General features: G+C 44.3%; 1 protein-coding gene across 1 annotated transcript; it reads left to right on the top strand.

Moving 5' to 3' along the window:
• The first annotated feature begins 781 nt into the window (after positions 1–781).
• LOC308403880 (glutathione hydrolase 5 proenzyme-like) lies at positions 782–13,561 on the top strand. Its single transcript, XM_080893679.1, has 13 exons — positions 782–1,350; positions 2,521–2,648; positions 2,723–2,830; positions 7,614–7,791; positions 8,179–8,339; positions 8,565–8,711; positions 8,825–8,955; positions 9,410–9,594; positions 9,701–9,792; positions 11,350–11,456; positions 11,631–11,741; positions 11,828–12,588; positions 12,676–13,561. Exons 1-12 carry the CDS (start codon positions 1,034–1,036, stop codon positions 11,963–11,965), a joined length of 1,803 nt encoding a protein of 600 aa, XP_080749805.1. The 5' UTR covers positions 782–1,033; the 3' UTR covers positions 11,966–12,588; positions 12,676–13,561.
• The last annotated feature ends 277 nt before the right edge of the window (positions 13,562–13,838 follow it).

Here is a 13,838-nt window from a genome sequence, read left to right as displayed (position 1 = left end):
CCAGAGAATCCCCCGCAGCCCCGCCCTCTCCTCCCTGTGCCGCAAGCAGCAGGCGCACCTCGCAAACGGAGGGCGCCCTTACTCCCAGCAAATGGGTGATAGAAAACCGATCGGTGCCTGTACCATTCCCAGTATGCGCTGGCATGACGCCGGGGCAGCATGAGTACGAGCATTTTTTTTTTTTTTTGCCGATGCCCGTGATGCCGCTCCCCACCACGATGCCGCCCCGGGCAACCGCCCGTATCTAAAACCGCTACTGATGATGGTTGTGTTGACAAATTTGTCCAAATCTGAAGCTAACAAAGTACATTTAAGCTAAATACAGTTCACATAGGTTTCAATTTAAATACAAAATATTGTTTCAGTTTTTATTTAACCTCAAGTTTAGTTTTAAATTGCAGTTAACTGCATTTTCGCACTTGAATTTTTATTTCAGTTTTAGACCAAATATATTTCTTCATATTTGAGCAGTGCTGACAGATACCCGAACATTCAGCTGCACTTAATATTAGTCCAACTGAAGATCATAATTTACCACTTCACCACCCACTCTGGTCAGTGAACCAACATCACTGAGAGACTAAAAGTCACAATCTTGATGCAAAGTATTTATGGTTTGGGTGAGGAAGACCAGTGCGTGGCTCATGAACAGCGAACAGTAGGAGGTCGATAAAGCAGCGATAAGAGCCGTCGATGTTATTCGATCCATTTGCAGTGGGACAACGACGTGCACACTATCCCCGGTGGGATCAAGCACATGGAGGAAAAGGCTGAGGTAAGAAAAGTCCACCCAGTGTCTTGCAGAGATGAGCAAAAAACATCAGGGCTACCGGTGTTCTGACAAAACGTCCTACACACCGGGAGCAGCTACCTCTGCTTACCACAAACACACGTCTCCGTTGCGTTGTGCCTATCAGTACCCACACAGCGGATATATGTGCGCAATACATCGCTGTGCTGTCTGGGAAATCAACAAGCGGTTAACTTTCGGAGGAAGTGAATTACCGACGGTTACGCAGAGAAGAAAGCAGCGATGCCTGAGTCAACCGAGCACGTGGAAGAGGCAAATACGTCTCCTATGTGTCCCCCCAACGAGGACATTAAGGACGAGGACGTTGAGAGCGCAAAAACGAGAGCAAAACGAAAACGCCTGGCCAAAGTTCTCCGCGTATTAGTAGCAGTTGGCTTATTTGTAGTTGGTCTAATTGTAGGTGCTCTAGTAGCTGGTCTACTAGCTGGTTATAATTGGTATTGGAAGGGTAGAAGTGAGTGTAAGGACACCAGTGCTAATTGCCCTTTCTCAAAAGCTGCTGTGGCCGCAGACTCCTGGAATTGTTCAGAGATTGGACGGTGAGTAACATTTTAAACTTCGGACACATTTTCGTTTTTCGCATTACACATAAAATTATGCACTGTTCCAAATGCAAACTTTAGCGCTAAAACGTCTTTGAAAACTGCATGACAGCGTCTCATCATGGAAGTGTGCGGTTATGTCCCCCCCCCCCCTTTTTTTTTAAAATAAAAGTCAAAATTCGGTGTGATCTGTATAAAATCTTCATGCCATTTCCCTACTAAATGATTTATTGGTCAAAACGGAGAAAAAGCCGTATTACGTAGAAACTATGATTCTTACAGATGTGGTGTGTATTGTCAACAGACAGTACAGTATAGAGATTAAAAATATCATGCCTCGGATCCCATCATTCACTTCAAAGATCCGGACCTAAGATCTGTTTCGTTCCTAAGTGACAAATTACTATTGTTACTGACATCGTCTGTAATGACAACATAGAGGGGAATAATATTCCAGTATCACGGTAAAGCACGTAATAGATGGTCCAACATGTGGATATCACCCTTTGCCTCTCCTAAGCATTAAATTTAAACGCATACTTAGGTTGCAGTAAGCTGCAGTACCAACAGTGATATTTTATTTCAAGCAAACATGAAAAGAAATGTTTAAAGAGATGGGGGTGGCTGTAGCTCAGGTAGAGCGGGTCACCTACTAACTGGAAGGTTTTTGGTTTGATATATATATATATATATATATATATATATATATATATATATCAAACCAAAAACCAATCTTGACCAATCTTCTTCAGATAGATTTATTCCCTCTCCTTGGACACAATATCTGTATTACAGTGAGGTCTTAATTGGAGACATTTAAAGAAGTAACCCCTCTCCAGGTTTTAACTGTCTGACATTTGTTGAAAGGTAACCAGGCCTTTTTCAGATGATGCTTTCCAATATGCGGAAATGCCAAAGTTGCACCAATATTTAAACCTACTATCAGTTTTAACAGGGCTGATTTCTGTGTCATATGCTCGCAAGCGTAGTATTCTTGCATCACTTTCAAACATTTTCTTTCTAAGTTCCTGGAACCAGATGCTCAGTGGTACTTTTATGCAGTTGGATACTTTGTTTTAAAAGTGACTGCAATAATGGTTTATCCCCGCGAATAGCCGGGAGCGGGACATGAACTTCAGCCTGATCTATTTCTCTGAACTGTTTCAGGAACATTCTTCAGAAAGGCGGCTCTGCAGTAGATGCTGCCATTGCTGCGCTGTTGTGCACCTCCATCATCAACCCACAGTGCGCGGGCATCGGAGGCGGGGTCATATTCACTGTGATGGACAGCTCTGGTAACAAGACACCCTTGCTCCTCTTAGCTCAACCCCGCTGGGGTTTAACATAATAATATGTCATCTTTTCAAAGGTAAAGTGAAAATCATCAACTCCAGAGAGACTGTCCCCAGAAATGTGAACTCTGACCTGCTTAAGTTGTGTCGTAAAACCACAGAGTGGACCATGGAGTGGCTGGAAGGTGGGTTGTTTTTCTGCCATAATGCTAATATTTATAATGGTTTAGTCTAATCTGCTCTTGGACTCACCTTTATGACACAGCCTCATTCCTCATTCCTCAAGAAAGAGAAACTGGGATAATAAAAAAGAAAAGAAAAAAGAGATAAAGCAAACCACTACAGAGGGTTTGGCTGTCGGCAGTTATTCAAGACAATGAGTCGGTGTCGTATATGACACTATCAGAATAATCTAGCATAAATTAAAACCATGAAACACATGCTCCTTAGTTTCAGAAGCAACCAGAGAGATTGAAGTAGTTTCTTTCTCCAAACAGGTCTTAACGGGTCTTTTTCCAGACTGGTCTTAACAAGTCTTTCTCCAAATTATGCACAAGATGTAACACAAAAGTTCTAAAGGTGTAGCCAGTTATTTGCAGAGGTATTTTTTACATTCTGCACCTTAGTCTGTAAGACAAACTCAAGATGTGAAGGATCATACCTACTTTTTATCATCTGGGATAGGGCTCTTGTCACCAAAGAAGTGAAGGAAAGAGACAGCATGACAGGTATCCGCCTCCTCACCTCTAACCTCATCTCCTGAAATAAAGTCAGGGCTCTAACACACTAAGGAATGCATAACCATTATTATTTAATTACTGTAAGCAGATTAGACATGGAGCGCTTCCAACTCCAGGCAGTCAATGAAAAACCAGCTAAACAACAACAGCTGGTTATAAGCTAACATTAAAGCAGGCTTGAGTTTCCTGTTTATGAAAGTGGGACAAACTGGGACAAAACAGTTGGACAAAAGAACAAAACACTAAAGACAGGACCCTCAGATGAGACAGAGACGGACTGGACACAAAGAAAGTCCTGGGTCCTTTTTGTCATATCTTTCATTTCATGGTGCATCCGATGTGTTTTTTTTTTCTTGGTCAAAGGTTTGAACTGCAGGCAGGTCATTTTAACACCCAGGTACTTCTACTGTGAAACCATGCTATTGTAATAGATACAGTATGCGCGGTCTTGCTGATGTCAACTCGATGGGAGCGTAAGTTGTTCTAAGACCTGTGTACACCTTTCAGCACTGATGGTGCATTGCCAGATGTGCAAGCAGCCAATTCCATAGGCAGTAATGTAATCACCTTCAAATGTTTTGAATTGAGTGGTGATAACAAGCTGCAAAAACAGCAGCACTTGTTAAAGCCCTTTACTGTTTAGCCCAGAGGATGCAGGATCCACATTTTCTAACAAACAAACAAACAAACAAACAAACAAACAAACAAACAAACAAACAAACAAACAAACAAACAAACAAACAAACAAACAAACAAACAAACAAACAAACAAACAAACAGATTTGTCAGACATTAGAACAGTTCTCCACTTTGCCTCAGTCCTTTTTAAGTGAGCTTTAGCCCAGAGAAGACAGCTGCATTTCTGGATCATGTTCATGTATGACTTTATTTTTTGCATGATAGAGAATTTAAATTTGTGGATGGCACACTGAACCATGAAAAACTAAGTACATGCTTACTGTTGTGGCGAGGTGGTCAGGGGGTGTTATGATTAAAATGCAACAGCGCCACCTAGGGGAATTTCAACCCTAGGAAATATAAAGAGAGTGTGTTTTCAGACTAAACAAAAGAATTACATAGGCTTGAAGAGACATTGCTGAGGCAAATTGGTTCCAGTATTAAAATGCCTTTATTAAATACATTTGTTAAAAGACAAAAAAAGGGTTAATAAGCAATTGCAGCCCAGAGCACAATGAAAGTTGACTGTGGCACGGCCTCAATAGTGTCCTCAAGTGTCCTATTATTTTACATTTCCACCAAATTATGTGTGTGTGTTTTAACAACAAAGAGAAATATAAAATTAATGATTTCTAAACTCAAAATAACCTGTAACCACACAGCTCTTTACATACTTTAGAATTTAGTCTGTGCAATACTACAAATTTTTGGATTCAAAGATTCAAGAAAGTGTTTATTTTCATGTGTACAGAAGGAATAGCATTTCTATGTGCAAAATTAACTTAGTGTGCAAATTGTCCTTATATGCAAATTGCAGTTGAGGTAGGTCAGCTGTTCAGGTGTCCGACAGCAGTGGAAGAAGGAGTTAGTGAGTCGAGATGTTCTGGATTTCACACTCCTAAACCTTCGTCTCGAGGGCAGAAGTGTGAACAGTCCATGTTGAGGGTGTGTGGGGTCTCTAAGGATGGAGGCAGCTCTCCTCTGGACTCTGCGATGGTAGATGCTCTGCAGAGAGGGCAGCGGGGTCCTGGTGATCTTCTCCGCAGTTGTTATCACTCTCTGCAGGCGCTTGTGGTCCATAGCAGTAGTGCTGCCGTACCATGCAGTGATGCAGCTGGTCAGTGTGCTCTCCACGGTGCAGCTATAGAAGCTGCTGAGGATCTTGGCTAACATCCCAAATTTCCTCAGCCTCCTCAGGAGGCTTCTTGACCAGCTGTGTGGTGTTCAGTGTCCAGGTGAGGTCTTCACTGATGTGAATGCCCAGGTACCTAAAGCTGCTCATCTGCTTTGTTTTATCAGTGTTGAGGGTGAGGTTATTGTCCTCACACCATGACACCAGACCGGCCACCTCTCTCCTATAAGCCGCTTCGTCCCCTCCAGTGATGCGACCGATCACTGCAGTGTCATCTGTGAACTTCAAAATGATGTTGTCTTTGTTGGAGGCGACACAGTCGTGGGTGTACAGGGTGTAGAGGGTGGGGCTGAGGACGCAAACTTGTGGGACGCCAGTGTTTGTGGTAATGCTGACTGAAGTCCTGTTGCCGATCCTGACAGAGGCCTGCCAGTGAAAAAGTTCTGTAGCCAGTCACAGAGGGTGGGGTGCAGGCCGAGTGTAGACAGTTTGTGGATGAGTTTGTGAGGGATGACTGTGTTGAAGGCGGAGCTATAGTCAGCAAAGAGTACCCTGATGTAGGAGTCATTATTTTCCAGGTGGGAGAGTGAATAGTGAAGGGCAGCAGCGATGGCGTCTGACGTGGACCTGTTGGCCGGTAGGCATACTGCAGGGGGTCCAGAGTGTCTGGAATATTGCTCTTAATGTGTCCTTGGGCAAGACACTTCACCCTACTGGTGGTGGTCAGAGGGCCCGGTGGCGCCAGTGTCCGGCAGCCTCGCCTCTGTCAGTGCGCCCCAGGGTGGCTGTGGCTACAATGTAGCTGCCATCACCAGTGTGTGAATGGGTGGATGACTGGTTGTGTAAAGCGCTTTGGGGTCCTTAGGGACTAGAAAAGCGCTATACAAATACAGGTCATTTACCATTTAATGTAGGCCAGCACCACTCTCTCAAAACACTTTGCAATGATTGGAGTGAGTGCAACTGGTCTGTAGTCATTTAGGCAGGTGGCTGGGCTTTTCTTGGGGAGATGGATGATAGTTGTGGTCTTGAAGCATGTGGGAACTATGCTCCGACTGAGGGAAAGGTTAAAGATGGAGGTGAGAACATCAGCCAGCTCGTTAGCACATGCTCTAAGGGCCCGTCCAGGGATGTTGTCTGGTCCTGTTGCCTTGCGGTGGTTGATCTTCCTCAGGACCTTGTGCACTTGGTCTATTGAGACCGCTGGCGGGGGAGAGGGTCGGGTAATCTGGGGGTTCTGTAAGGTCTTGGAGGTCTAGAGGTTCTGGGAGATATGGGAGGTGTGGAGGATCTGGGAGGTCTGGGGGGTCTCAAAGCAGGTGTAAAGCGGGTTGAGATCCTCCAGCAGACCACCTGTGGAGCTGATGGTGTTGGTGGTGGCCCTATATTCTGTGATGTGCCTTGCCACATCCGCCTGGGGTCAGCAGAAGAATAGAAGTACTGCCTCTTAGCTGCTGTAATGGCTTTCCTCAGTGTGTACTTCACAGCTTTGTACTCCATCTCATTGCCTGATCTGAATGCAAGAGAGCGAGTACGCAGCATGTGTCGTACCTGACCGTTGATCCAGGACTTCTGGTTGGGGAACTTTCTGATTTGTGTAGACAGCTTGCCAGGATGCTGTCCATCTTTCCCATTTTCTGGTCCCCAGGACAAATCTTAACTTTCCTCACAAGTCCATCTTTATCAGTCATTGTTTCTAATTTGGCTAATCTTCACTCGTTCTGTGGCAGATTATCTGTCTATGGAGGTTAAGCTGGAAATCTTGTGAGATCTTGTGAGGCCAGAGACACAGGCTGCTGTGGATGCACATGTCCCTGTCCCTTATGTTGCTGTCAGCAGAGTACAAAAGACCTTCCTGCATTACTTCCTGATTGTCTATAGTGTGTTGACTTTGACCTATGGGATGGACAGCAATACGAGGAGTATTTATTATAGCAGTTCACTTGTGGCGGACATAAAATAAATAAAGAAAGAAAATAGAAATTAAAATATGTGTGAGGTAAATGGATCAAGAAAAGAAAGGGGGCTCCAGACACCATTTATTTAAAGGGTCCAGAGTTCTGTGCTACACTCCTGCACACAGGCTGCATAAACAGTAAGAAAAGTAAGTATAAGATGCTAAATGCTTCTTTGAGCCAGAAATAGTGTAAATATGTAAATGTAGTGAAATAAACTAAAAGTAAGTGTAGGATGCAAAATGTTATCTCTAACACAATCAGTTACAAACAGACACACATTTAAAAATTACAGTGTTTCCCTCTGAAATGGAGCAGAATAGAATAGATTATTTACAAAGCACCAAATTATAACAAATGTCATCTCAGACCATTAAAGGTCAGGACCTTACAGTTTACTCAAAACACGAGTAAATGTATGTGTGACTTTCCAGCCCTGACTACCCATTATCTGTCTAACCAGATAGCAGATGGATTGGGGTTCCTGGGGAAATTCGAGGTTATGAAGCGGCACACCGGCTTTATGGGAAGTTGCCGTGGGCCGACCTCTTTCAGCCGACCATCAAATTAGCCAGAGGAGGATTCCCTATTCCTCACTACCAAGGTCAACACATCCCACGCATTGGCAACACGTCACTACGGTATGAAATACACCAACAATGTGATTTCAAAAATACAAATGAATGTTTTAGGCGATCGTGGCTCAAAGAGTTGGCAGTTCGCCTTGTAATCGGAAGGTTGCCGGTTCGAGCCCCAGCTCGGACAGTCTCGGTCGTTGTGTCCTTGGGTAAGACACTTCACCCGTCGCCTACTGGTGTTGGCCAGAGGGGCCGATGACGCCAGTGTCCGGCAGCCTCGCCTCTGTCAGTCTGCCCCAGGGCGGCTGTGGCTACAATGTAGCTGCCTCCACCAGTGTGTGAATGTGAGAGTGAATGAATAGTGGTGTTGTAAAGCGCTTTGAGGGCCCCGAAAAGTGCTATATAAATGCAATCCATTATTATTATTATTTCACTGTCTTTGTGTTTTAGGGAGTTATATTTAGATAAAAATGGGAACCTGCTTAAGACCGGGGATACTGTGAAATTTGAGAAACTGGCTGACACTTTGGAGACGATCGCAAACGAGGGACCAGATGTGTTTTACAACGGAACAATAGCAAAGAATTTAATCAGTGACATACAGAAAGCAGGTATTATCAGACGGGATTCATCCTGCTCTCTTTTCTGAACATTTTCTGTTTGCCAGGCACAATGATCTAATTACAAATTAACAAATCGATTCGTTCTGTAAAAATCTACCATGATCACTGTGTGCTACACTCTGATCTGTCTGGATCCATTCAAAGTCTTGATTATGAAATGCGTTGTGTTCATTTTTGCTCAACAAAATCATTTGTTTTAATGTTTTTGCTCAGGAGGAACACTCACACTGGAGGACTTGGCATCGTATCAAGCTAATGTGACTGATGCGTGGAATATTTCTCTGGGAGAGTACCGGATGTACTTCCCTCCGCCTCCTTCAGGAGGAGCCATCCTCAGCTTCATCCTCAACACCATGAAAGGTTCCTGATTGTTGCTTCTAGCATGTGGAGATGATCCTTATCAATCTTTACAAATGTGATACACTAGAAATGGATGTTTTAAATAAAAAACAAACAATTATTTATATTTTCAGGATACAAAATGGAATCAGAACCTAACATGACTGATGAAAAGATTTTGTTTTATCACCGTTATATTGAAGCTTTAAAATTTGCCAATGGATTAAAGAAACATATCAGAGATCCAAACTTCAGCTCAGATAAAGTAAGTATCTGAAAATCCTACAGATTTGCACCTGCTTTGTTGCATATAGTATGATTATATTTAAGTGACTAAACGAGTAAATGTAGCAACACCACATCAGCCTCTGCTCTGCCTGAACCCTGTGCTCCACCCCGCCTGCAGCTCATCCACAAACCACATCCCACCACAGTCGGTTTATGCACATTGATAATGAGTTGAGGTCTGAAGTTTTTTGTAATATCTCTGAGCATTGCACAGTCGGACTTTGGGTTAATTTGCTGGGGTGAGCTTGCGACTTTGCAAGTCGCTGGTTGAAGATGCTTCTACTGTGTCTGTCACCAGCAGCGTCAGTGATGCATCAATGATCAAAATTCTGTTAATATTTGGCTGTAAATTGTTAATTTTCTTGATATCAATGTATTTTCTGTAATGTGCTTATTTAATTATGGGTCTTAATTCTCTGTATTTCACACAGATGGCAAAGAATTTGACAGAGGATAGCTTTGCCAACCACATACGGAGCTTGATCAGCAGCGACAAGACTCACGATCCCCAGTATTACGGCAAAAACTCATATCTGGACAGCATCGGCACCACACATGTATCTGTGCTGGCTGAAGATGGATCTGCTGTGTCTGTCACCAGCAGCATCAACGACGAGTCAGTACCTGCATCATTCTGTTTCACTGCTAGAAACCAGCTGACTTTTCCACAACACAGTGTCACAGGGTTTAGACCTAGTTCATTTAATGTTTACTCTTTACAGATTTGGGTCCAATGTCCTCTCTTCAAGCACTGGAATCATCCTCAACAACCATCTAAATGACTTTTGTGGTCGAGCTCATAACATCTTTCATGGTAAGGGATCAGCAGGATTCCTTCTGAATTTAATATTTATTAACAAATATTCTGGACCTCAGTTCTGATTTGTATAGTGCTAATTCGCAGTTGTACTTCATCTTCATCTTTACTTCAACTAACATGTTTAGCATGGTTAATATCAGCGGTCCCCAACCTTTTTTGCGCCACAGACCGGTTTATGCCCGACAATATTTTCACGGACCGGCCTTTAAGGTGTCGCGGATAAATACAACAAAATAAAACTAGTACCGGTACCGAAAAAAAGAAGATTTATTCATAACACACGTGAAAAGACCCAGGAAAACCGAGTTAACGGTAAAAACAATAACAAAATAACGCTGACAACCGATAAAAACCCTGAAAACTATACATTTCACACCTGAGCCTCAACTCTCGCGGCCCGGTACCAAACGACTCACGGACCGGTCCAAGGCCCGGGGGTTGGGCACCGCTGGTTAATATAACATATACTTTATAAATATGCATGTTTGTACATGTTAGCATGTTGGGGGGCAAATATAAGAAATTTGAAAGAAAAACAACAACACCTCAGGAAACTGCACACCATGAATTATTAATCTAAGAGTACCAAACAAAAGCACCACTGAGGAAATGAGCGCAGAAAATTGCATTTCATAATTCATGGTGACACCTTGTCATCTGACAATTGATGAAAACAATCAACAAAACTGCCAAACTGAAGCACATCATGTAAATTTGGATTAAAATGCCATTTTCCATTTAATGCCATAGCCTACTGAAATGTTTTGAATGTTCAAAAACAGGCACAGTTGAGCTCTGAGTGAACTTCTATAAACACAAATTACACGAGCTCTCTAAATCTGTCCTGTCTTCCTCACCTCACTCTTCAGCTGGTCACAGCAGATGACTGCCCCTCTGTGAGCCTGGTGCTGTTGGAGGTTTCTTGCTGTTAAAAGTGAGTTTTTCCTTCACACTGTCATTAAGTACCTGCTCACAAGGGGCTCGTCTTATTGTTCAGTTTTGTCTCTACTGAAGTGGGTTAACCTTATAATATAAATGTGCTGTTGTGATTTAACAGTATATGGATATTTATATTCATTTATACTGTATATAGATAGGGCAGCACGGTGGCGCGATGTTGCCTTATAGCAAGAAAGCCCTGAGTTCGATCCCACCTCCTGTGGGGAGCTTGCATGTTCTCCCCATGTTTGTGTGAGTTCTCTCTGAGTACTCTGGCTTCCTCCCACAGTCCAAAGACATGCAGTTAGTAGGGTTAGGCTAATTGGTGATTCTAAATTGCCCATAGTTGTGAATGTGAATGGTTGAGTGTCTCTCTGTGTTAGCTCTGCATCAGGCTAGCGACCTGACCAGGGTTTAACCTGCCTCTCACCCTATGATAGCTAGGATAGGCTCCACTGCCCCCGCAATCCAGGTATGAAAATACTGCAAGAAAATACAGTCACTGATTTGTGTATGAAACATTTGTATGAATGATTTATGCTCAAATATGTGTGTACAGACTGATTTCTGCTTTCTAGTTTCGCCGTTCAAGGTCTTTGTTGTATTTCTCAGGCGAGCGGCCTCCCTCCAATATGGCCCCTTCTGTGCTGAAGTCTCCGTTGAAGACGCTGGTGATTGGAGGGTCTGGTTCTGAAATGATTCCACCGGCTGTGGCCTCGGTACGTATGCATGGTACACACAAAGGTGCCGTTACATATTAAATAAAATAAATTCATGTGGACCGATGCCCGTCTTTGCTGTTAAAGGTTGCATCACAGTAAGAGGATTCTTCACCCTAATTTATCCTGTAATCATCACATTCTCACCTCATAGATTTATTTTTTCTCTCCAAGGCGCTCATGAACCACCTTTGGTTTGGAAAGAGTCTTAAGGAGGCAATTGATACTCTGGTTGTTCTTGTAGACTCTCAAAGTGAAGTAACACTTGAATCCAAGCTTGAAAAGGTAATTTATTCAGTGTATTTAAATGATAAATTAATAATTTCTACAGGTTTTGTTCCATCTGAGTCTCTCTCCTCTTTGCTCTGCAGGATGTAGTTGATGGTCTTGAAGCTCTGGGACATAAAGTAGCAAAATTCTACAACACAGTTAACGCTGTGGAAAAAGCGGGCAACTGTATCTCTGCATGGTCTGATAAAAGGAAAAATGGTGAAGCAGCTGGTTACTGAGACCAAGACTCTGTGATGTCAGTTATACAGCATGGCTTTAAGGTTATGATAGCAGAGCTGGACATGGCATATTATGTTTAAGTGGAAGCTAGCGAGCTAACTTCCTGCTAACTTCTAACTCTGTTGAATTTAATAAATTCTGTTTTCATGGATGCCTGGAAGTTAAACTTAATTGTTACACCTGGTAGAGCAGAACACTGATCATCTTATTAAAGATGAAAGAATTTAGACAGTTTGTAACTCTCAGTGATGCCACAGTGATCGTTTGACTGTGGGACCCAGAAACGGTTAATGACGTCAAACTGTCAGGGTCCTGGGACTGGGCGACCCAGGATCCCTGAGCAGTTATGTATTATATTATTATTATTATTATTGCTGTGTATTTTGGTGTTGCTGCTGCTCTTCTCCATGCTTGTAGATGTGAGTGTGTGTGTGTGTGTGTGTCTGCGGGTATGCTTGGAGGATGGAGCTCAGCCACCTGCAGGCCTGAGGGGTGTGGCCCTGCGGAAGGACTGGCCACACCCGAAGTCACACACCTGCTGCTGATCAGGCCTCGTCGGGGGAGCTACTTAGGAGAGAGTTGGAGCTCCCACCGACGCGGGATCATTTGCTTGGGACTCCACGTTAGTTACCCAGTTTAGGTTTTGGTCGTGTAGTGTATGCCTGCCATTGTTCAGTGTCCTGACTGCTGCCGCTATTGTTTCCCGCAGGAGGAGCGTGGAGGGCTTAAAGAGCAGCGAGCACCGGGAGTGCAGACACGGGAGCAGAGAGCACTTGGAGGACACGACACGGGAGTCTGGGGAGAAACACGGGGATTTATTGTTGTTTGATATCACCCTCTGTAAATAAACACTGTCTATACGTAGAGCACCGCGCCTGGGTCCTCCTTCCCCACTCCTTCCACGGTGTGCCATGCCACACCGTGACAGAATGATCCCGCCACTTATGGACCCAGCGGTCTCCGAGGAGAGGCTCAGGAGGGAAATTATGGACAAAGTGTACCGCATGTGTGAATTATGGTGGGAGAAGCCTGCGGAAGGTTTGCGTCACGCCGTGGAGAGGCGGCTGCAGGAGATGCTTTTTGAATTCCCCTGGCTGGTGGACTCCCTTAATGCGGTGGTCCTGGACTTCCTACTTTCCACCCTCCACCTCCACTCTCCTCCTCAGGCTGCCCACCAGCTCGGACAGCTGGTGGATTCACTGCCTGAGACGCCGGCCCCGACGCCGACACGGAAACGACGTTCGCGCCGCCAGCGTTCCTCACCGCAGCTAAATCCACAGACATCTCAACAGCCGGCTGTGGTGAGTCATATGGACAATTCATCGTCACTCACCTCAACTGTTTACTCTGGGGCTATGTTTATACGGTCAGCTGCCCAGCCGGTAGCCAAAGCGCAGCCCGCGGCCCAGCTGGTCGCTGTACCTCAGCCTATCGCCCGGCTAGTGATCCAGCCGTCACCTGCTGAATCATCCCCCGCGACATCTACCTCACCGCTCACCGTTTCATCCTGTTCACCATCCACATCACACGCTCAGCCATCACTGCGGTAAAGTGAGCCGTCATTTGTGAGCCGCGGTCAAGCCAGCCGCCTCCTATCCGCCGCATAAATTCCCTTGCGCTTTTACACCAGTCTTTACGGTAGCGCCTTTTCGCTTTATATCCTGATTGAAAGCCTAGACTCGCGCACACATGCACGCGCGTGAACAGTCACACGCACGCGCGCACACAAATTACAATGGAACAGCCCAATACAGCCATCGTGACAGTCTGGTTGCATATTCAAAAATTCATTAAAAATCATTCTTAAAAGTTGATGCCAAGCTTTCAACACAATCCTCTTCTCGGACACCTACTTTACCTCTGGGCCAGTTT

The sequence above is a fragment of the Rhamphochromis sp. 'chilingali' genome (genome assembly GCF_963969265.1).
Source record: "Rhamphochromis sp. 'chilingali' genome assembly, chromosome: 10".
Lineage (NCBI taxonomy): Eukaryota > Metazoa > Chordata > Actinopteri > Cichliformes > Cichlidae > Rhamphochromis > Rhamphochromis sp. 'chilingali'.
Note: the sequence above shows the minus strand (reverse complement) of the source record. Positions and strands in the feature narration are given on the sequence as shown.